The 20,305-nt window shown below is 45.6% G+C and overlaps 2 protein-coding genes across 2 annotated transcripts; one reads left to right on the forward strand and one right to left on the reverse strand.

Annotated features, from left to right (window-relative positions):
• The first annotated feature begins 10,788 nt into the window (after positions 1 to 10,788).
• LOC118389336 (transcription initiation factor TFIID subunit 5) lies at positions 10,789 to 18,924 on the forward strand. The gene is made up of 12 exons (XM_052527810.1): positions 10,789 to 11,242; positions 12,567 to 12,807; positions 13,066 to 13,213; positions 13,329 to 13,496; positions 13,717 to 13,880; positions 14,209 to 14,344; positions 14,585 to 14,705; positions 14,905 to 15,034; positions 15,582 to 15,746; positions 15,955 to 16,132; positions 17,683 to 17,860; positions 18,319 to 18,924. Exons 1-12 carry the CDS (start codon positions 10,837 to 10,839, stop codon positions 18,531 to 18,533), a joined length of 2,250 nt encoding a protein of 749 aa, XP_052383770.1. The 5' UTR covers positions 10,789 to 10,836; the 3' UTR covers positions 18,534 to 18,924.
• A 5-nt stretch (positions 18,925 to 18,929) lies between these two features.
• LOC118364807 (ATP synthase membrane subunit K, mitochondrial-like) lies at positions 18,930 to 20,294 on the reverse strand. The gene is made up of 4 exons (XM_035746527.2): positions 20,158 to 20,294; positions 19,442 to 19,540; positions 19,263 to 19,353; positions 18,930 to 19,058 (listed from the first exon to the last, which is right to left on the reverse strand). The coding sequence occupies exons 2-3, from the start codon at positions 19,526 to 19,528 to the stop codon at positions 19,264 to 19,266; spliced, it is 177 nt and encodes a 58-aa protein (XP_035602420.1). The 5' UTR covers positions 19,529 to 19,540; positions 20,158 to 20,294; the 3' UTR covers positions 18,930 to 19,058; position 19,263.
• Between the last annotated feature and the right edge of the window lie 11 nt (positions 20,295 to 20,305).

Consider the following 20,305-nt stretch of genomic DNA (forward strand, 5'->3'; position numbering starts at 1 on the left):
AATATGAGTGATTTAAAATAGCCTGTTTTGTTTTTGAACGGACATCACACCCTTACCTAAACAGCACCCTCTCTTGAGAAGTAGAAATCAAAGGAAGAGAAATTGGAAATTGAATAACTGCAGTTGACATAGCTAAGTAAATGGAAGAATACTCTTATTGCAATGTGAATGGCTCTAAAAAGAGCCTCTGGTGGTGCATAGTGTAGTCTATGGTGTTACCAGGGAACAGCACCCTCTTCCAAGAAGAGAGAAGAGTGAGAAGAGAAGAGAAGAGAAGAGAAGAGAAGAGAAGAGAAGAGAAGAGAAGAGAAGAGAAGAGAAGAGAAGAGAAGAGAAAAGAGAGAGAAGAAGAGAGGAGAGAAGAGTGGGGGAGGTCAGACCGGAACCACACAGAGAGATGAGGGAGTGTTTTTATCAGACCTGAATTCGACAGCATTAGTTTTCTTTCAGCATTCTTTGAGTGTTTGATTGAGACTGCCTGGTGTGCCAGGTTGGGAGTGTTTTGCACTTTTGGGACTAATCCATTAATTCCATTGCGCCAGGCAAGCCCAATCAAGCTCAGCTAGAATATTTGTAAGAAAACAGATACTATTTGAACCTAGGTCTGGTGAGAGGGCTAGCCCAAGGCTTTACAAGGGAGATGAGGGAGTGTCCTTGAACTTACCCTCTTCACCATCAGATCTGTCGTTGAGGTTGGCAATGAAACAATGTGGGGGTTGGATGGAACAGTAATTGGATGTGGGGGGATGTGGGGGGATATGGAGTGGGTTGCCAGATTTACAGATGAAGGGAAAATAAAACTATCCCACTAGGTCACCTGTGTGACTCAGGTGCAAATGAAAGACAAGAGGCTGGTATCTGCTGTGATGTGACGCAGCTAGGTGAAAGCATCTGTTGATGCATGACAGTTAGGCATTCAGGGGTTGCCCTGGTAGCCATAGGCGAGGGATTCATTTCTCTCCAATAGGTTTTGATTAGGGAGGATGGGGGCTGATGAAAGAGGTGTGCCTCAAGGTGAAAGAGGGAAGGTCTCCTGGATTCACTCTCTCTACCTCCTTCCCTCTTTTCTACATCTCTCCCTCTCTCTCTTTTCTACTACATCTCCACGTGCCATATTCATCTCCACCTCCTCCCATTCTACCTCTCACTCTCTCCTCTCTCTCTCTACCTCCCTCTCTTCGACACATAGCCCATTTCCACTTTTCATCCCCATCACTCTTTCTACCTCTCACTCAATTTCTCTCTCCTGCACTCTCCTCTCTGGAACATCCTCCACCTTTCTACATTCTCCATCCTCCACCTCTCTACGTCCTCCAACTCTCTACGTCCTCCACCTCTCTACATCCTCCAACTCTCTACATCCTCCACCTCTCTACATTCTCCATCCTCCACCTCTCTACATCCTCCAACTCTCTACATCCTCCAACTCTCTACATCCTCCACCTCTCTACATTCTCCATCCTCCACCTCTCTACGTCCTCCAACTCTCTACATCCTCCAACTCTCTACATCCTCCACCTCTCTACATCCTCCACCTCTCTACATCCTCCAACTCTCTACGTCCTCCACCTCTCTACATCCTCCAACTCTCTACATCCTCCACCTCTCTACGTCCTCCACCTCTCTACATCCTCCACCTCTCTACATCCTCCACCTCTCTACATCCTCCACCTCTCTACGTCCTCCACCTCTCTACGTCCTCCACCTCTCTACGTCCTCCACCTCTCGACATCCTCCACATCATCCACCTCTCTACATCCTCCACCTCTCTACATCCTCCACCTCTCTACGTCCTCCACCTCTCTACATCCTCCACCTCTCTACGTCCTCCACCTCTCTACGTCCTCCACCTCTCTACGTCCTCCACCTCTCGATGTCCTCGACATCCTCCACCTCTCTACATCCTCCACCTCTCTACATCCTCCACCTCTCTACATCCTCCACCTCTCTTCGTCCTCCACCTCTCTACATTCTCTACATCCTCCACATCCTCCACCTCTCTACATCCTCCACCTCTACGTCCTCCATATCTCTATGTCCTCCACCTCTCTACGTCCTCCACCTCTACATCCTCCACCTCTCTAAGTCCTCCACCTGTCTACATCCTCCACCTGTCTACATCCTCCACCTCTCTACATCCTCCACCTCTACATGTCCTCCACCTCTCTACGTCCTCCACCTCTAAGTCCTCCACCTCTCTACATCCTCCACCTCTCTACATCCTCCACCTCTCTAAGTCCTCCACCTCTACATCCTCCACCTGTCTACGTCCTCCACCTCTACGTCCTCCACCTCTCTACATTCTCTACATCCTCCACATCCTCCACCTCTACGTCCTCCATATCTCTATGTCCTCCACCTCTCTAAGTCCTCCACCTCTCTAAGTCCTCCACCTCTACATCCTCCACCTCTACGTCCTCCACCTCTACGTCCTCCACCTCTCTACGTCCTCCACCTCTCTACATCCTCCACCTCTCTACATCCTCCACCTCTCTAAGTCCTCCACCTCTATGTCCTCCACCTGTCTACGTCCTCCACCTCTCTACGTCCTCCACCTCTCTAAGTCCTCCACCTCTACATCCTCCACCTGTCTACGTCCTCCACCTCTCTACGTCCTCCACCTCTCTACGTCCTCCACCTATCTACATCCTCCACCTCTCTACGTCCTCCACCTCTCTCTCTCTCTCTCTCTCTCTCTCTCTCTCTCTCTCTCTCTCTCTCTCTCTCTCTCTCTCTCTCTCTCTCTCTCTCTCTCTCTCTCTCTCTCTCTCTCTCTCTCTCTCTCTCTCTCTCTCTCTCTCTCTCTCTCTGGGTGTTTTCTGCTTCATCTGTGAGCCACACCTCATGAATTATTCAATGTGCAACACAGTGGGAGGTGAGGAGCCGCACCCTCAGCGTTTGCACATGCACAGCTCAAATACACACCTCAGCAGGGACCTTTCAAACAGCAGATGCATAGACGCTCGCTTGCTAAGGGTAAGCAATGCCTCGAATACTCACGACTTTGGCTAAAAGATGAAAATCTGTGTTCAGTGAGCAGTAATTTTGCCAGTGTGTATCATCCTCTCACAGAAGACCTAATAAATGATAAACGATAAATGTTTTGTTAAAAAGTATAACATACAACTTGTTATCAGGATTCACTGTATCTTTTTGCATTTCTTTGTCAGTTCCTTGTTCTCTGTGCCATGTGCTTTCCCTGAAACACAGACACACACACCTAACAAGAGGGTTAGTGAAAAGGGGGAAGGGAAGTGTGGATGTACCACGCCCTATCTCAGTCCTCCTCTGTCATAGAATGGTGTTACATTGCTCTCCTCTGCCAAGTGGAAAACATACACACACATATATACACACACATATACACACACATATACACACACACACACACACACACACACACACACACACACACACACACACACACACACACACACACACACACACACACACACACACACACACACACACACACACACACACACACACACACTTCACACATTTCAATCTAATAAGAAAGAATAAGTCTATTCACCAGACTGGGCATTGAAGGGAATTACATGATGTATATCAACTCAATGACTGCAGATTGATATCAGACTAATTGGAAAAGCCCAGCGGGGAAGAGGGCTCTAGAGATCTCTGCCATCAGAGTACCTAGCGAGCACCTGAGTGTGACAAACGAGATCTCTATGGCTACAGTCACCAATGCTGCAGACTGCAGTGCACTTAACAGACAATGGCTGTAAAACTCCCAAACGATCTCATCATCAGGGCAGCATTTTACAAACAGGTTAAACAAGACAGCTTTAAAGGGTCATTCATCAGATCTTTTAATAATGTTCCGTTTGGCAAGTGGTTTAGATTTACGCAGTGCTGCTGAACTGTAGATAAAATAGTCCTTCTGGTTTCTTGGAGTGCTGGCGTGAGTGTGTGTGTGGTTGCGTTTGTTTGTTGTGCATCGTTGGTAGTGTTTTTGTCATGCGGTGCGACGGTGGTAGTGCCACACCCTGTTGTGTTTCCACACAGTCAACGTGAGGGATGTGTTGTAAATGCGGGAGGGAGGGAGGGAGGGAGGGAGGGAGGGAGGGAGGGAGGAGGGAGGGAGGCAGGGAGGGGGAGAGAAAAGAAAAGAGGAGAGAGAATGGGTTTGTTCTGACACCCAGCGTGTGACTAGGGGAGTTGTCACTCTCCTTCTGTGAAGCTACTGAACATGTGAACCCTCCCCCCTCACACACAACCAGCGGGCAGACTGGTTGAATATGAGACAGTGCACTGCACACGTATAATACGGAACAGCACGCAACCCGATGGTATTAAAGCACACCAGAATACACACACACACACACACACACACACGCACACGCTCACAGCGCACCCCATGAATATTCATAGGACACTAAATCCAACAGCACTGCAAGTTTGGGCACAGAACACATGACCGTATTAACATTACACATCCACTTCCTCTCAAAGTATCCCACAGAGAAAGAGTAGCAAACTGTGAAAAAGTGTAATAGGAAAACAATAGGAAAAACCCGTTGGCATGGTTACCTCTTTAATCAATTGGATGCTTTCACAAGATTTACTGGCGTCCAGGGTGTGTTCATTTCACAAATCAATCTGGCACTGAATGTCTTGACTAAAAATCGAATTACTCCGTTTTATTTCAAGTCACTGGCAGCCGCAGTGCCAACTGCCAAGATACTTTCAAGCTCTTAGACAAGCATCTGGGTCATTGCCATCTAGAACATCATTCATTTGTTTCTACCAAGCAACATTTCTGTTTCGTTTCCTATGACAAACAAACTACTACTACATCCATTCCCCAACAGTCTATTGTATTGTGTAACGGCAGGAGCAAATGAAACAACTAAGGAGAAACAGAACAGACAGAATAGAAGCATTGATCTACATATTGATATCTAAAGGATGGGCACGTTTGAGACGGACTACCTTGTGCTGCACATGATCCCTGATCTACAAATCACCTTGCGCACACACACACACGCACGCACACACCGCACACAACGTCATGGAGACACAAAGATTCAACGAGGCACCACATGGACACTCGGGAAGAGAGAAGCTGCTATCTGTACGTTGATTCTACCGGAGGTCTGCAACATGTGGCATTTCAGGAGGCAGGCGGCAGAGTACGCATTAATTAAGACGACACGCTGCAGGTCCAGTCTCTGGTAATTGCTTTTGGAGCCATTGATCTAAAATCAATAACCTTAGGCCCTTTTACGTGTGCTTCAGCCCTGAGCCAGCATTAGTAGGGGGCAGATCTACAGTTCTATACATTATAGATCTATCTGGGGGTATTAGCAAAAAACATAAAGATTTTGTTTTTAGGTGATGAAGAAATCATTAATATCGCTATTAACAGAAAAAGTAACCCATCTAGGAAAGTTTTGCTTATTTCTAGGGAGTTGTCTGCGTGACAGGTTCCTCCTCATCTCCAGCAAACTACTGATGTCCAGATTCTCTGTAGACCGCTGCTTCCTCCTACCTACAGGGTGTCATTACACTGACATTCCAGCACCAGGTTTTACATGGACCAGGGTCCTTCTACAGGGGAGGAGGAGGTGTAGCTGGAGCACTGCGTTTGTTGCATAACAGCTGCAGCGGTCTAGGGCGGTGTGGGGACGGGGAGGGGGGAACGCACAGACGTTAGCATTACCCAGCCCAGGGTGTTGGCCATCAGTGCTTGACTTGGCCAGGAGCTGAGTACCGGCACCTCAAATGTTCTACTGCTTGAGCTCCTGTTCCTCATATAGAATATTAGCTCAAAAGTAGCGGCACCTATTTCAGTCCATGTTGAGCATTAGTGGCCATGCGTGTGGACTCACAGGGCTTTAGCACTGTAGACACATACACACATGCTGTTCCTCCTCCACATAACTTGTGATCTTTTTATGTGGTTTCTCACCTATCAAATACACTCATGCAGGAGCAGATGTGGGACTGAAAGCCCGTTCTAGTACTCTCATCTTCACCCCCCAGACAATCTCTCTGTTGTGTGATCCAGAAACAGACATTCTAAATGTTAAACGCTCGTGTTTCACTAACTGCTTATTCTAATAATAATAGACGCAGGGGTTAATTCATTCATTTGTGACCAGAATGGTAGCCTAGCGGTTAAGAGGTTGGTCCAGTACCCGAAAGGTTGCTGGTTCAAATCCCTGAGCTGACGAGGTGAATAATCTGCTGTTGTGTCCTTGAGCAAGGCACTCCACCCTACTTTCTCCAGTAAGTTGCTCTGGATAAGAGTGTCTGCTAAATGACTAAAATGTCAAATGGATGGACCGGTCCCCACAGAGTATAACTTTCAACAGAAACCTATTGAATTTCCAACTTTATGCTGACAAGACTTCCTGCTATGATATTGTATACGAAACATACTAGTTTGCCTTTCAACTGAAATTGTGCAGTCTTACTGTACTTTGTCTATGTAATTGATAATGAGGTCTGGTGTACAGCCCATACTGAGGAGTCTGGGGGATTCTGTCTAAAGGACTGCAGTGCAAGCTCAGCAGGTGTGCTGCAGAAGGGGATCTGATAACCCCCCTTCTCTTCTCTCCTCCCCACACCCTGATCTGTTTCACCTGTCTAGTGCTTATCTCACCCCCCCTCCCCCCCCACCAGGTGTCTCCCATTTGTCCCCATTATCTGTGTATTTATACCTGCATTTTCTGTTTGTCTGTTGCCAGTTCGTCTTGTCCCATCGTGAAGCATTGCAGAGGAGGTGTGATGGTGTGGGGGTGCTTTGCTGGTGACACTATGGGTGATTTATTTAGAATTCAAGGCACACTTAACCAGCATGGCTACCACAGCATTCTGCAGCGATACGCCATCCCATCTGGTTTGGGCTTAGTGGGACAATCATTTGTTTTTCAACAGGACAATGACCCAAAACACACCTCCAGGCTGTGTAAGGGCTATTTGACCAAGAAGGAGAGTGATGGAGTGCTGCATTCGATGACCTGGTCTCCGCAATCACCCAACCTCAACCCAATTGAGATGGTTTGGGATGAGTTAGACTTCAGAGTGAAGGAAAAGCAGCCAACAAGTGCTCAGAATATGTGGGAACTACTTCCAAGACTGTTGGAAAAGCATGCCAAGAGTGCAAAGCTATCATCAAGGCAAAGGGTGGTCTACTTTGAAGAATCTAAAATATATTTTGATTTGTTTAACACTGTTTTGGTTTCTACGTGATTCCAAATGTGTTATTTAGGTTTTGATGTCTTCACTATTATTCTACAATAGAAAATAGTCAAAATAAAGAAAAACAGTGGAATGAGTAGGTGTGTCCAAACTTTTGACTGGTACTGTATCTACATTAAAATACAAAAATAGTCATGGGAAGCATAAATATAACATCACAAATCACTCAGAAAAAAAACATTCCTCAACTAAGTCCCCAATCAATGTTTTAAATTGACCGACTGGCATCAGAACATCAAGATGAAATGTACACTACCATTCAAAAGTTTTGGGTCACTTAGAAATGTCCTTATTTTTTTAAAGAAAAGCACATTTTGTGTCCATTAAAATGACATCAAATTGATCAGAAATACAGTGTAGACGTTGTAAAAGAAGGGCCGCATCCCAGAGTCGCCGCTTCACTGTTGACGTTGTAAAAGAAGGGCCGCATCCCAGTCGCCGCTTCACTGTTGACGTTGTAAAAGAAGGGCCGCATCCCAGAGTCGCCGCTTCACTGTTGACGTTGTAAAAGAAGGGCCGCATCCCAGAGTCGCCGCTTCACTGTTGACGTTGTAAAAGAAGGGCCGCATCCCAGAGTCGCCGCTTCACTGTTGACGTTGTAAAAGAAGGGCCGCATCCCAGAGTCGCCGCTTCACTGTTGACGTTGTAAAAGAAGGGCCGCATCCCAGAGTCGCCGCTTCACTGTTGACGTTGTAAAAGAAGGGCCGCATCCCAGTCGCAGCTTCACTGTTGACGTTGTAAAAGAAGGGCCGCATCCCAGAGTCGCCGCTTCACTGTTGACGTTGTAAAAGAAGAGCCGCATCCCAGAGTCGCCGCTTCACTGTTGACGTTGTAAAAGAAGGGCCGCATCCCAGAGTCGCCGCTTCACTGTTGACGTTGTAAAAGAAGGGCCGCATCCCAGAGTCGCCGCTTCACTGTTGACGTTGTAAAGAAGAGCCGCATCCCAGAGTCGCCGCTTCACTGTTGACGTTGTAAAAGAAGGGCCGCATCCCAGAGTCGCAGCTTCACTGTTGACGTTGTAAAGAAGAGCCGCATCCCAGAGTCGCCGCTTCACTGTTGACGTTGTAAAAGAAGGGCCGCATCCCAGAGTCGCAGCTTCACTGTTGACGTTGTAAAGAAGGGCCGCATCCCAGAGTCGCCGCTTCACTGTTGACGTTGTAAAAGAAGGGCCGCATCCCAGAGTCGCAGCTTCACTGTTGACGTTGTAAAAGAAGGGCCGCATCCCAGAGTCGCCGCTTCACTGTTGACGTTGTAAAGAAGGGCCGCATCCCAGAGTCGCAGCTTCACTGTTGACGTTGTAAAAGAAGGGCCGCATCCCAGAGTGGCCGCTTCACTGTTGACGTTGTAAAAGAAGGGCCGCATCCCAGAGTGGCCGCTTCACTGTTGACGTTGTAAAAGAAGGGCCGCATCCCAGAGTCGCCGCTTCACTGTTGACGTTGTAAAAGAAGGGCCGCATCCCAGAGTCGCAGCTTCACTGTTGACGTTGTAAAAGAAGGGCCGCATCCCAGAGTCGCCGCTTCACTGTTGACGTTGTAAAAGAAGGGCCGCATCCCAGAGTGGCCGCTTCACTGTTGACGTTGTAAAAGAAGGGCCGCATCCCAGAGTCGCCGCTTCACTGTTGACGTTGTAAAAGAAGGGCCGCATCCCAGAGTGGCTGCTTCACTGTTGACGTTGTAAAAGAAGGGCCGCATCCCAGAGTGGCCGCTTCACTGTTGACGTTGTAAAAGAAGGGCCGCATCCCAGAGTGGCCGCTTCACTGTTGACGTTGTAAAAGAAGGGCCGCATCCCAGAGTGGCCGCTTCACTGTTGACGTTGTAAAGAAGGGCCGCATCCCAGAGTCGCCGCTTCACTGTTGACGTTGTAAAGAAGGGCCGCATCCCAGAGTCGCCGCTTCACTGTTGACGTTGTAAAAGAAGAGCCGCATCCCAGAGTCGCCGCTTCACTGTTGACGTTGTAAAGAAGGGCCGCATCCCAGAGTCGCCGCTTCACTGTTGACGTTGTAAAAGAAGGGCCGCATCCCAGAGTCGCCGCTTCACTGTTGACGTTGTAAAAGAAGGGCCGCATCCCAGAGTCGCCGCTTCACTGTTGACGTTGTAAAAGAAGGGCCGCATCCCAGTCGCAGCTTCACTGTTGACGTTGTAAAAGAAGGGCCGCATCCCAGAGTCGCCGCTTCACTGTTGACGTTGTAAAAGAAGGGCCGCATCCCAGAGTCGCCGCTTCACTGTTGACGTTGTAAAAGAAGGGCCGCATCCCAGTCGCAGCTTCACTGTTGACGTTGTAAAAGAAGGTCCGCATCCCAGTCGCAGCTTCACTGTTGACGTTGTAAAAGAAGGGCCGCATCCCAGAGTCGCCGCTTCACTGTTGACGTTGTAAAAGAAGGGCCGCATCCCAGAGTGGCCGCTTCACTGTTGACGTTGTAAAAGAAGGGCCGCATCCCAGAGTCGCCGCTTCACTGTTGACGTTGTAAAAGAAAAAAGTTTTTTTTTGTTGTTTTAAAAAAAATATATACTGAAAGCCTCTGGTAGAATTAGCTATTTTGGTCAAAAGTACTATAGGTTTGAGTCAGGAAATGTTTACTTATTCACCTAAATTTCTCCTTATTGACCGATCAGGTTGCCTGATTTCAGATGTGTCCATGTAAACTGGATTATTAGGAAAAATCGTTCTTCTTGCAAAGCATGTTAACAGTTTAAACAAACTATTACATTTATCTGTCTATGCCCAATAATAAAATCAAAATTGCATTATTGTATTATTGTGTGCATGTAACCATACTCAATATGTCTTTCTCGTAGAATAGATTGACAGCACAGCATTGCTGAAGGAGCAGCAGGTAGCTTAGAGATTAAGAGCGTTGGGCCAGTAACCGAAAGGTCGCTTGGAGAATCCCCGAGCCAACTAGGTGAAAAATTGGTCGATGTGCCCTTGAGCAAGGCACTTAGCCCTAATTGCTCCTGTAAGTCACTCTGGATAAGAGCGTCTGCTAAATTACTAGAATATAAACATGTATGGCTTTTTCTGTCTTTTTTTTACACCATTTCATTGAAAACATCAGCAATAAAAAATATACTGGTATTGCCGAATCGCTTTAAGGAGATTTGATCTCTCAAACGTCAGGGAAAGTGACAGTGGGCACAAAGCGCCACCTACTGGTACAACTGACACATGACTGGCACATATAGATCACAGATCCCCAGTCAAGGATAATCACTTTTTGTATATTTTTGTCAGCAGGTGAAAAATATATACTAACTAAAACTAAAAGCAATTCAAGTAATGCAAAAAATATTTACCTCTAAGCTATTAGCTGTCCTCTTCAATAAAATATAAAATACAAGATTTTCATATAATACAAAAATGTAAACATCATGGCACAATATTTCTACAAGCTAGAAATATGATTTGGCCATAATAAATCGTTTCTAAAATATAAACTCGAATTTTGATTGGCTGCTGTACAGGAATGACGGTCCTCTAAGAATTCGCCTACACCACTGAGAACCAACGAAACTACAATTTCTTCTTTGGGAGGACCAATCAGAATTTTAGATATTGTGCGGTCCACGTTTTTTTCTTTTGCCCGTACATGCGCACTTCATTTCGAAAATGGCGGCTGTGCAAGATGGTCAGCTCAATATGGAGGTCGAAAAAGACATAAAAACAGAAATAACAAACGATGGGTCTGGAAACATCAATGCATACTCTTCGTCACCCGGTTCTACGTCTTCAGGCGGTAAATCGAAATCTCCAGCGGGATCGGGTGAAGATCAACAGACACTGCTCGCGGTGTTGCAATTTCTCAAGAGGAATAAATTGACCGAGTCGGTCGACATTTTGCGGCGAGAAGCGGGCTTATCTGCAGATGCAGATGATTCCCATGTATCCGATTCGGCGGGAGCTGGATCGGGTGGCGTCCCAAATGTCAGTGCTGATGGGGGGGATGCCAACTCTCTCCTCAGCCGAGTGTCAATCGCCACCCCCGTCGCACCCCCGGCCACCGCACCCCCAAAAGGTCTCGTGCGATCACATTCAAAAGTCATGCGTATTGTTTTGATTTGCCTTGTTAGCTAGCTACCCAGCTAAGATACCAAAATACATGATATTATGCATATTCACAAGAGCATGCAATGCAATTGATTTGTTATTGCCAGTTGGCTTACTGTTGAATGAATGAGACACGAGGGAGCTTGACAGCCAGTCCTGAAACTGCTGTTTTTGTTCCTCATACTGTTGCTGGTAGATGTATGAAAGCAGTTCTTGCGATAAGACCATAGCCGCGGGAAGTATGGGTGCTGAGTTTGTGCAGCACCCCCTGAAAAAAACATAATAAAACACTTAATAATAAAACAATAATAATAAAACACACAAAATAGTAATATTTTTGGAAAAAATATTTTCACAAAAGTAGTGCGCTCGGCCTTTATTAGTATAAGCGGACTGATATAGAGGTATGTTACCGCGAAGCACTTTTTTTCCCTCCAGCTTCTCTGCTTTGGCAAAAAAAAGGTAGTTGTATCATTGCAGGATTCAATAGTTGGCATTGTAAGAGTTGTTGCCCTGTCCCTTTCTCCGAGATTGTCATTCTAATGGCATCCAGAAAGAACAAAACCCTGTCCTAATAATTTACATCAAAAGGTAGAAAGTTATGGGCAAAGACACAAAACATCCAGTTCAAATTAAATATTTTTCTTGACCAAATAAAATTGAAAAACCACAATTTACCATCCTTACAAACCACTTAATGTAAATGTACATTACTGTATTGTACATAGGCTGGTCATCTAGGTTTGTACCTGTAGACTTTCCATCACCATGAAGAACAACAATGCACAATACAGTAATTGAGAGCATTGAGACATCAAGTGGTTTCTGATGTGGCTCAGTTGGTAGAGCATGTCACTGGCAGTGCTAGGATTGTGGGTTGGATTCCCACGGGGGGCCAGTATGAAAATGTATGCATCACTACTGTAAGTTGCTCTCGATAAAGAACATCTACTAAAATGGAAAAGGAAATAACAGACTATTTCAGTTTTCACAAAGAAATAAGTTGCATTTTCTTAGTATTTCAAGAAACTGTAAAACATATCAAGCAAGTATTTTTCTGTTCCACAAGATAACGGTTTTGTACAGATAATTATCAGACTCGGGTTACAAACGCAGGTAAACACTCAAAATAGATTTAGCTTCTGTTTTCACAAAAGTAGTGCACTGGGCCTCTACTAGTCGCAGCACCCCAACCCCCAAACTACCATGGATAAGACCAATAGTTATATTTACTATTAGTTAGCTACTCTAATATATTCATTCTTCTAACAACTACTACTGTGCTTGTACAGTGGTGGCAGCATCAGGTGGGGAAGACCAACCAGACGTCAACGTTGTCTTGTCGGCCTATAGCCAGCAGGGGGACCCTGTCCTCTACCCACTCTACTATAACGGCCTGAAGAAGTTTATAGAGTCTGTCCTGGACTGCCACAGAGCTGAACTCTCCCAGGTCTTCTACCCACTGTTTGTCCACATGTACCTGGAGCTGGTCTACAATAACCACGAGAATGAGGCAAAACAGTTTTTTGAAAAGTAAGTGTTGTGGACTGGTAGTGCTGTTGCTCTCTTGTAGCGTCTCCAAAGTTCCTGCCTGTCAAGTATATGTCTTTTATTGATTTTAGGTCCAACTGGTGTATTGATTTGTCAGGGACTTTTATGAGTTCCACAATCAAATGGGAAACAACCTGTTCTATTTGTAGCTGCCTAACTCGGTGTAATGTGACACTATGCATGCGTTATTTAGATGTTAGATCCACTGACTCTGCTCCCTGCTGTCTTTCCCTACCTCAGGTTCAGCGGTGACCAGGAGTGTTACTACGAGGAGGACCTCCGCATCCTCTCCAGCATGTCCAAGAAGGAACACATGAAGGGAAACGAGACCATGCTGGACTTCAGGACCAGCAAGTTTGTCCTCCGCATCTCCCGAGACTCCTACCAGGTAAGTAGCCTTCATGGGCCAGAAACTTCAAATCCCAGCACTGACTTGGGGGGAACCAGAAATGTCAAGGTCTCTGTGGCAGTTGACAATAACGTATGGTATGTTATCTTACCAGCTACTGAAGAGGCACCTGCAGGAACGTCAGAACAACCAGATCTGGAATATTATACAGGAACATCTCTATATTGATATCTTTGACGGGATGCCTCGGAGTAAAAGTCAGATTGATGCCATGTCGGGCAGTCTGGCAGGGGAGGGCAAGAGAGATGCCAACAAAGCCAAGGTGGATGTGTGTGTGTGTGGGGGGGGGGGTGAGTGATGCTGAAGCAAAAATCGGTTATAGCTGGTTTGTTTTTAAGTGATAGTTTTATCAATGTATGTGTGAGCAAGCCAGTAAGCAATACTTTTTCATTTTAGATATGCATTACTGTATTTTCTGATTTGAGAGATGAAAACTATCTGTACTGACTAGACTTACTGTACCACTCCTGGCTGTTGTGCAGGTGTTCTATGGTCTTCTGAAGGAGCCAGAGATCGAGGTACCTCTGGACGATGAGGATGAGGAGGCAGAGAACGAGGAGGGCAAACCCAAGAAGAAGAAACCGAAGAAGGACAGCATGGGCTCCAAGAGCAAGAAACAGGACCCCAACGCACCCCAACAAACTAGGTACGGACACGCATTTCTTTAGTTACGCGTTGTTTTCCTTAGTGCACATGCCCTAGCGAACCGTTTTGCTAGGAGAAATGTTTATTTTTCATTGGACCAGTCCAGGTAGTCCCTGTTTCAGTCCGTTTTCATTTGGTGCCTAATGAACACAGCCCAGATTTCCTTGTGTTTCAGAGACCACGAACAACATTTTTACTCTATTCTGCACTAGAGTTAGCCAGGAAGCTTGTTAGCATTTGCCGTCCCTCCCCATTGAAACAACTGTTACTGCCTGATTATGACTTATGAATGATGTATAAATTGACCGTGTTCATTTTTAATATCCAAGAATCCCCCTCCCCGAGCTGAAGGACTCTGACAAGCTGGACAAGATCATGAACATGAAGGAGGCCACTAAGAAGATCCGTCTGGGACCAGACAACCTACCCTCCATCTGTTTCTACTCCTTCCTCAACGCTTACCAGGTTAGCCATGCTTGGATATGGATTTTCAATGTTTTGAATGACAACTTTATTAGTATTCAAGAGTAACTTGATTTCAATGTTGACAAAACCTTATTCATATTTTTGTGATGAGCTCAGTGTTATCAACATGAAGCTTCTAAAGCATCATTTTTTAAATATTGTGAATAAAACTTTATTCACAGTATTACCACAAAACAATGCGGTAACATACAGTATTCTGTCTTGACCTTTGACCTGTAGGGTCTGACAGCGGTGGACTTCACAGATGACTCCAGTCTGATTGCGGGGGGCTTCGCTGACTCCACCGTTAGGGTGTGGAGCGTCACACCCAAGAAACTACGCCGGGTCAAATCTGCAGCAGGTAAATGACAATGGTGACCACAGAGATGACATACAATACATCATGCACACATCCAAACACATGTTATGACCAAGGCTGAAAGTAGCATTCCACAAGCCATCTATAACCATTGTTGAACTTGAGATCATTAGCTTGCATATAAATTGATAGTAACCATGACTTTAAATCTGCTCCCTCTCTCTCTCTCGTCTCCCTGTAGACCTGAGTAATATTGATAAAGAGTCTGATGACGTGTTGGAGAGGATCATGGATGAGAAGACGGCCAGTGAGTCTAAGATCCTGTACGGACACAGTGGACCAGTATACGGCATCAGCTTCAGCCCTGACAGGTAAGATGTTATAAAGTGATCATTGGGGGGGCCACTTTCCCAAACTCAGATTAAACCTGGTCCTGGACTATGAAGAATGCTCAATGAAGAATGCCTAAGGTAGGGGTGCCGAATTGATTTTGGTCCTGGGGGCCGCATTCGATCTTCAATGAGGTCTGGAAGGCCGCACTGAAACTGTCTTATTTCCTTATCGTCAAATTTTTCTAAAAAAGGAGTCCACTATACATCGTTAATGGAATTTTTTATGCTCCCTGACTGTAGTGTTTAATTAGCGACCTGGACAGTCAAGAAACCGTTTGAAAATGTTTTTTTGACACCCCTGGTCTAAGGGCTTTTTAGTCCAGAACGATGCTTAATCTGTGTGTGGAGAACTGGACCTGGGTGTATCATGTAGTGTGGCGTATTGGACTAATGTTAAAGAGGAGGCAATGATGCATAGTTTGAATTAATGAACCTCATAGAGATTTGAAACACTAGAGTTACTGTCTTTTCTAGTGTTCTTATTTCTATGGTTAACTTCAATTCTCCTCGAATTATGTATTTTTAGGAACTACCTGTTGTCCAGTTCTGAGGACGGTACGGTCAGACTGTGGAGTCTGCAGACGTTCACCTGTCTGGTGGGGTATAAAGGACACAACTACCCTGTCTGGGACACTCAGTTCTCACCCTATGGTTACTACTTTATCTCTGGGGGACATGACCGAGTCGCTCGGTAAGAACCCTCATTAACACCTAATGTTCCATTTGTTTCAATGCAATTGATGAATGGCATTCTTTGGGCCTGTTTCCTGGACAGGACTTTCAAGGCTTAATTTATGTCTAGAGAAAAAGCCTGACTATAATTTGGTTTTGTTTACCTGATGGGTCACAAGAAAACAGCCACTGGTCTTTTTGAGGTTTTGTGTCGTCTTCTTCCGCAGTCTGTGGGCGACTGACCACTACCAGCCCCTGCGTATGTTCGCTGGTCACCTGGCTGACATCACGTGCACCCTCTTCCACCCTAACTCCAACTACGTGGCCACGGGTTCAGCTGACCGTACCATCCGCCTCTGGGATGTCCTGACTGGAAACTGTGTCCGCATCCTCACGGGTCACAAGGTACGAAGAGTTCAAGGTCGTAGGGCACCTGGTGGTCTGTTCTCTCCCAATAGAATGTGTATAGGATGGTTTGGTGTTCAAGGTCATGTTTAGTAGGCACGAAAGGAACAACCTGAATTCATTTTTTTCACAGCCCTGAGTAACTTGTCCTTTTGGACAAATGTACACTGCTCAAAAAAATAAAGGGAACACTTAAACAACACAATGTAACTCCAAGTCAATCACACTTCTGTGAAATCAAACTGTCCACTTAGGAAGCAACACTGATTGACAATACATTTCACATGCTGTTGTGCAAATGGAATAGAAAACAGTTGGAAATTATAGGCAATTAGCAATACACCCCCAATAAAGAGTGGTTCTGCAGGTGATAACCACAGACCACTTCTCAGTTCCTATTCTTCCTGGCTGATGTTTTGGTCACTTTTGAATGCTGGCGGTGCTTTCACTCTAGTGGTAGCATGAGATTGAGTCTACAACCCACACAAGTGGCTCAGGTAGTGCAGCTCATCCAGGATGGAAAATCAATGCGAGCTGTGGCAAGAAGGTTTGCTGTGTCTGTCAGCGTAGTGTCCAGAGCATGGAGGCGCTACCAGGAGACAGGCCAGTACATCAGGCGCCCTGTGCTCTTCATAGATGAAAGCAGGTTCACACTGCGCACATGTGACTGTCTGGAGACGCCGTGGAGAACGTTCTGCTGCCTGCAACGTCCTCCAGCATGACCGGTTTGGCGGTGGGTCAGTCATGGTGTGGGGTGGCATTTCTTTGGGGAGCCGCACAGCCCTCCATGTACTCGCCAGAGGTAGCCTGACTGCCATTAGGTACTGAGATGAGATCCTCAGACCCCTTGTGAGACCATATGCTGGTGCGGTTGGCCCTGGGTTCCTCCTAATGCAAGACAATGCTCGACCTCATGTGGCTGGAGTGTGTCAGCAGTTCCTGCAAGAGGAAGCCATTGATGCTATGGACTGGCCCGCCCGTTCCCCAGACCTGAATCCAATTGAGCACATCTGGGACATCATGTCTCGCTCCATCAACCAACACGTTGCACCACAGACTGTCCAGGAGTTGGCGGATGCTTTAGTCCAGGTCTGGGAGATCCCTCAAGAGACCATCCGCCACCTCATCAGGAGCATGCCCAGGCGTTGCAGGGAGGTCATACAGGCATGTGGAGGCCACACACACTACTGAGCCTCATTTTGACTTGTCTTAAGGACATTACATCAAAGTTGGATCAGCCTGTAGTGTGGTTTTCCACTTTAATTTTAAGTGTGACTCCAAATCCAGACCTCCATGGGTTGATAAATTTGATTTCCATTGATAATTTGTGTGATTTTGTTGTCAGAACATTCAACTATGTAAAGAAAAATGTATTCATTAAGAATATTTCATTCATTCAGATCTAGGATGTTATTTTTGTGTTCCCTTTATTTTGTTGAGCAGTGTATATTGTATGTATGATTTAAAATAGCTTGTTGCATACTGTACACAACAAGAGTAGTGTGTGATGTTACTGAACCTCCATCCCAATAAACCGGTTTGGTTCCCAGGGTCCCATTCATTCCCTGGCCTTCTCCCCCAATGGGAAGTTCATGGCCTCGGGAGCAACTGACGGCAGGGTTCTACTGTGGGATGTTGGTCACGGCCTGATGGTCGGAGAGCTGAAGGGACATACTGACACCATCTACGCCCTCAAGTTCAGCAGGGACGGAGAGATACTAGCCTCAGGTTGGTGCCCCTTTAGTCTAACTGGCATGCCTTTTCACACTACTGAGCCCTTTGTGCTGGCCTGGTCATGCACCCACCATACTTGAAAGGACAATGTGAAACGAAAATATCTGAGCAAGCACAGTATGGTTTAGGAGGATATTGTTTACATACTCATCTTATATGTATATACTGGACTTAATACCATCTACTGTATCTTGCCTATGCTGCTCTGTACCATCACTCATTCATATATCCTTATGTACATATTCTTTATCCCCTTACACTGTGTATAAGACAGTAGTTTAGGAATTGTTAGATTACTTGTTGGTTATTACTGCATTGTCAGAACTAGAAGCACAAGCATTGCTACACTCTCATTAACATCTGCATGTGACAAATAAAATTTGATTGATTTGGATATTGGGTCTATAAGAAATGTTTGTAGTTTTCCACCACTCCACTTATATATTTTCCAGGCTCAATGGATAACACTGTTAAACTGTGGGATACACTGAAGGCCTTTGATGATGTGGAGCTGGATGACTTCACTGCAGCAACAGGCCACATCCATCTACCAGAGAACTCCCAGGAGCTGTTGCTAGGCACCTACATGACCAAGTCCACCACTGTCATTCACCTGCACTTCACCCGCAGGAACCTACTGCTGGCTGCAGGGGCCTACAACCCATGAGGACATTCAGAGAACCCCCTGCTAAAAAAAGACTAGGGTTGTGTGAGATGAGAAATTACAAAAGTCGTATCCAACCACAGACAGTGGATCAAAGCAAAATGCCCAACCAGTTGAATTGGCTAACTGAAGTTTATCAACTGTGATGCAGACCTAAGGACCTTGCTTGTTCCAAGATCTGATTGAGCCCACCAACCCTAAAATTACTCTGGGGTGAAATTGCCCCTAGATACAGATCCAGGACCAGTGTCACCTTACTCGCCTAAAGAGTGCCATTACTAGCCTATTAAAGAGACAATGTTTTTTTTCACTGCCACAAACACAGTTTTATGTGGCTGTCATGCTATAGTCTTTTATAACGGTGCATATTGTGTAAATAAAACACTTTTATTGACTTGGTGGGTTAAAATTTACATTATTTTTATTGTTAATAACACGGCGATGCCAAGTAATATGGCCTTAATTCTTGCAAGCACATCCAGCTGCCGTCAAGCTTCCAACCACTATACTACAGAACAGTCAGGACACCTGTGGGGAAACGAGAAGACATGGGATATATACAGTTAGCTTTCCACCAGGCAGAAACATGTATTGTCCATACAAAGACTCCCGATTATAGTCAAATACACATTTCTGAATAAAACAGTGCAGTCTTAACACAATTATAAAATGGTAAGTTTGCTAGACAAAATGGGTACGAGAAACTGACGGAATCCTATGCAATACACTCACATCACTTTGCTGTGACAGCCGCCTGTTTCTTGGGCTTCAACTTGAAGAAGAGGGCAATGGTGGCTATGCTTGCATATGTGAGCAAGACACACTGTGGACAGAATAACACACGTGTGACCTTTCTGAGAATGTGAACTGGTTGTACACCATCTTGCACAGTAATTCATGCATGAACTTACGTTCCTCCTGCCTGTGATGGTGTATGCATTGAAGTACTTGGCAAAACCAGTAAACTGGTGACTGGTTCCTGCGTCGTGTCCGCCCATGTTGGATAGTAGCTGGTCCAGAGAGAAATAGATTACTCAGTCAATTACAATGCATTGAGGATGACAGAGGGCAAGTAAAAAGTAATGCCAACCACAAATGATGGATATGCCTATTTCTAAACACCCACGAGCAAGTAGTTATCAGTACTTATTGTACTGGGGGGAAAAAATGATTACTCAAGACAACTTGCCTGTCAAACATTGAAGCTCAGTAGCCCTAGTTGACAAGCCTGACGGCCTGCAAGCCAGACAGATTCATCCCACAACAGTGGAAACAAATGGGCTAACAACGTTAGCTCGTTACAGTAATTGTATAATGTAATTGTGTGGTACCATTCAACCCAAAGCGGAATGCTATATTTGTGTGGGTATTGTTTGTTTGCTGGTTCACTTTCATTCAAAAACAGTAGCTGGCTAGCTACCGCTAGAGGTTAACGTTAGCAAACAATCTGGCTTGTCTTGAGCTACCTCGCTAACGTTAGCAATATTGGCTAGCAAGATTAGTTGGTACTGACAAACTAAACGGGCATTTTAGAGACACCACAAGCAACAGCGTCCTGGACAAGGCTGTTATAAAACGTAGGAAAATTAATAAAGCTAGATGTTATATTGATTGTCACTATTCTTACCTTGTGCACGGAATTGTACAAGTGCCCTTCAACGAGAGAGGCCGAAATGCTAAAAGTATCAGGAAATCCCGCCTACTCTCTACAGCGCATGTTCAGTGGTTAGTGTTTAGTGAACCAATGTTTGTGGACGAAGCTAACGTCAGTCAAT

The sequence above is a fragment of the Oncorhynchus keta genome, chromosome 10 (genome assembly GCF_023373465.1).
Source record: "Oncorhynchus keta strain PuntledgeMale-10-30-2019 chromosome 10, Oket_V2, whole genome shotgun sequence".
Classification (NCBI taxonomy): Eukaryota; Metazoa; Chordata; class Actinopteri; order Salmoniformes; family Salmonidae; genus Oncorhynchus; species Oncorhynchus keta.

Excerpts from the sequence above, each read along its gene's own strand:
- LOC118389336 (XM_052527810.1), top strand. The coding sequence starts at position 10,837 with ATGGCGGCTGTGCAAGATGGTCAGCTCAATATGGAGGTCGAAAAAGAC. Across the intron at positions 15,035-15,581 it reads ATCAGCTTCAGCCCTGACAG|GAACTACCTGTTGTCCAGTT; the intron begins GTAAGATGTTAT and ends ATGTATTTTTAG. Across the intron at positions 15,747-15,954 it reads GGACATGACCGAGTCGCTCG|TCTGTGGGCGACTGACCACT; the intron begins GTAAGAACCCTC and ends CTTCTTCCGCAG.
- LOC118364807 (XM_035746527.2), bottom strand. The coding sequence starts at position 19,528 with ATGGGCGGACACGACGCAGGAACCAGTCACCAGTTTACTGGTTTTGCC. Across the intron at positions 19,354-19,441 it reads CCATCACAGGCAGGAGGAAC|TGTGTCTTGCTCACATATGC; the intron begins GTAAGTTCATGC and ends TTCTGTCCACAG.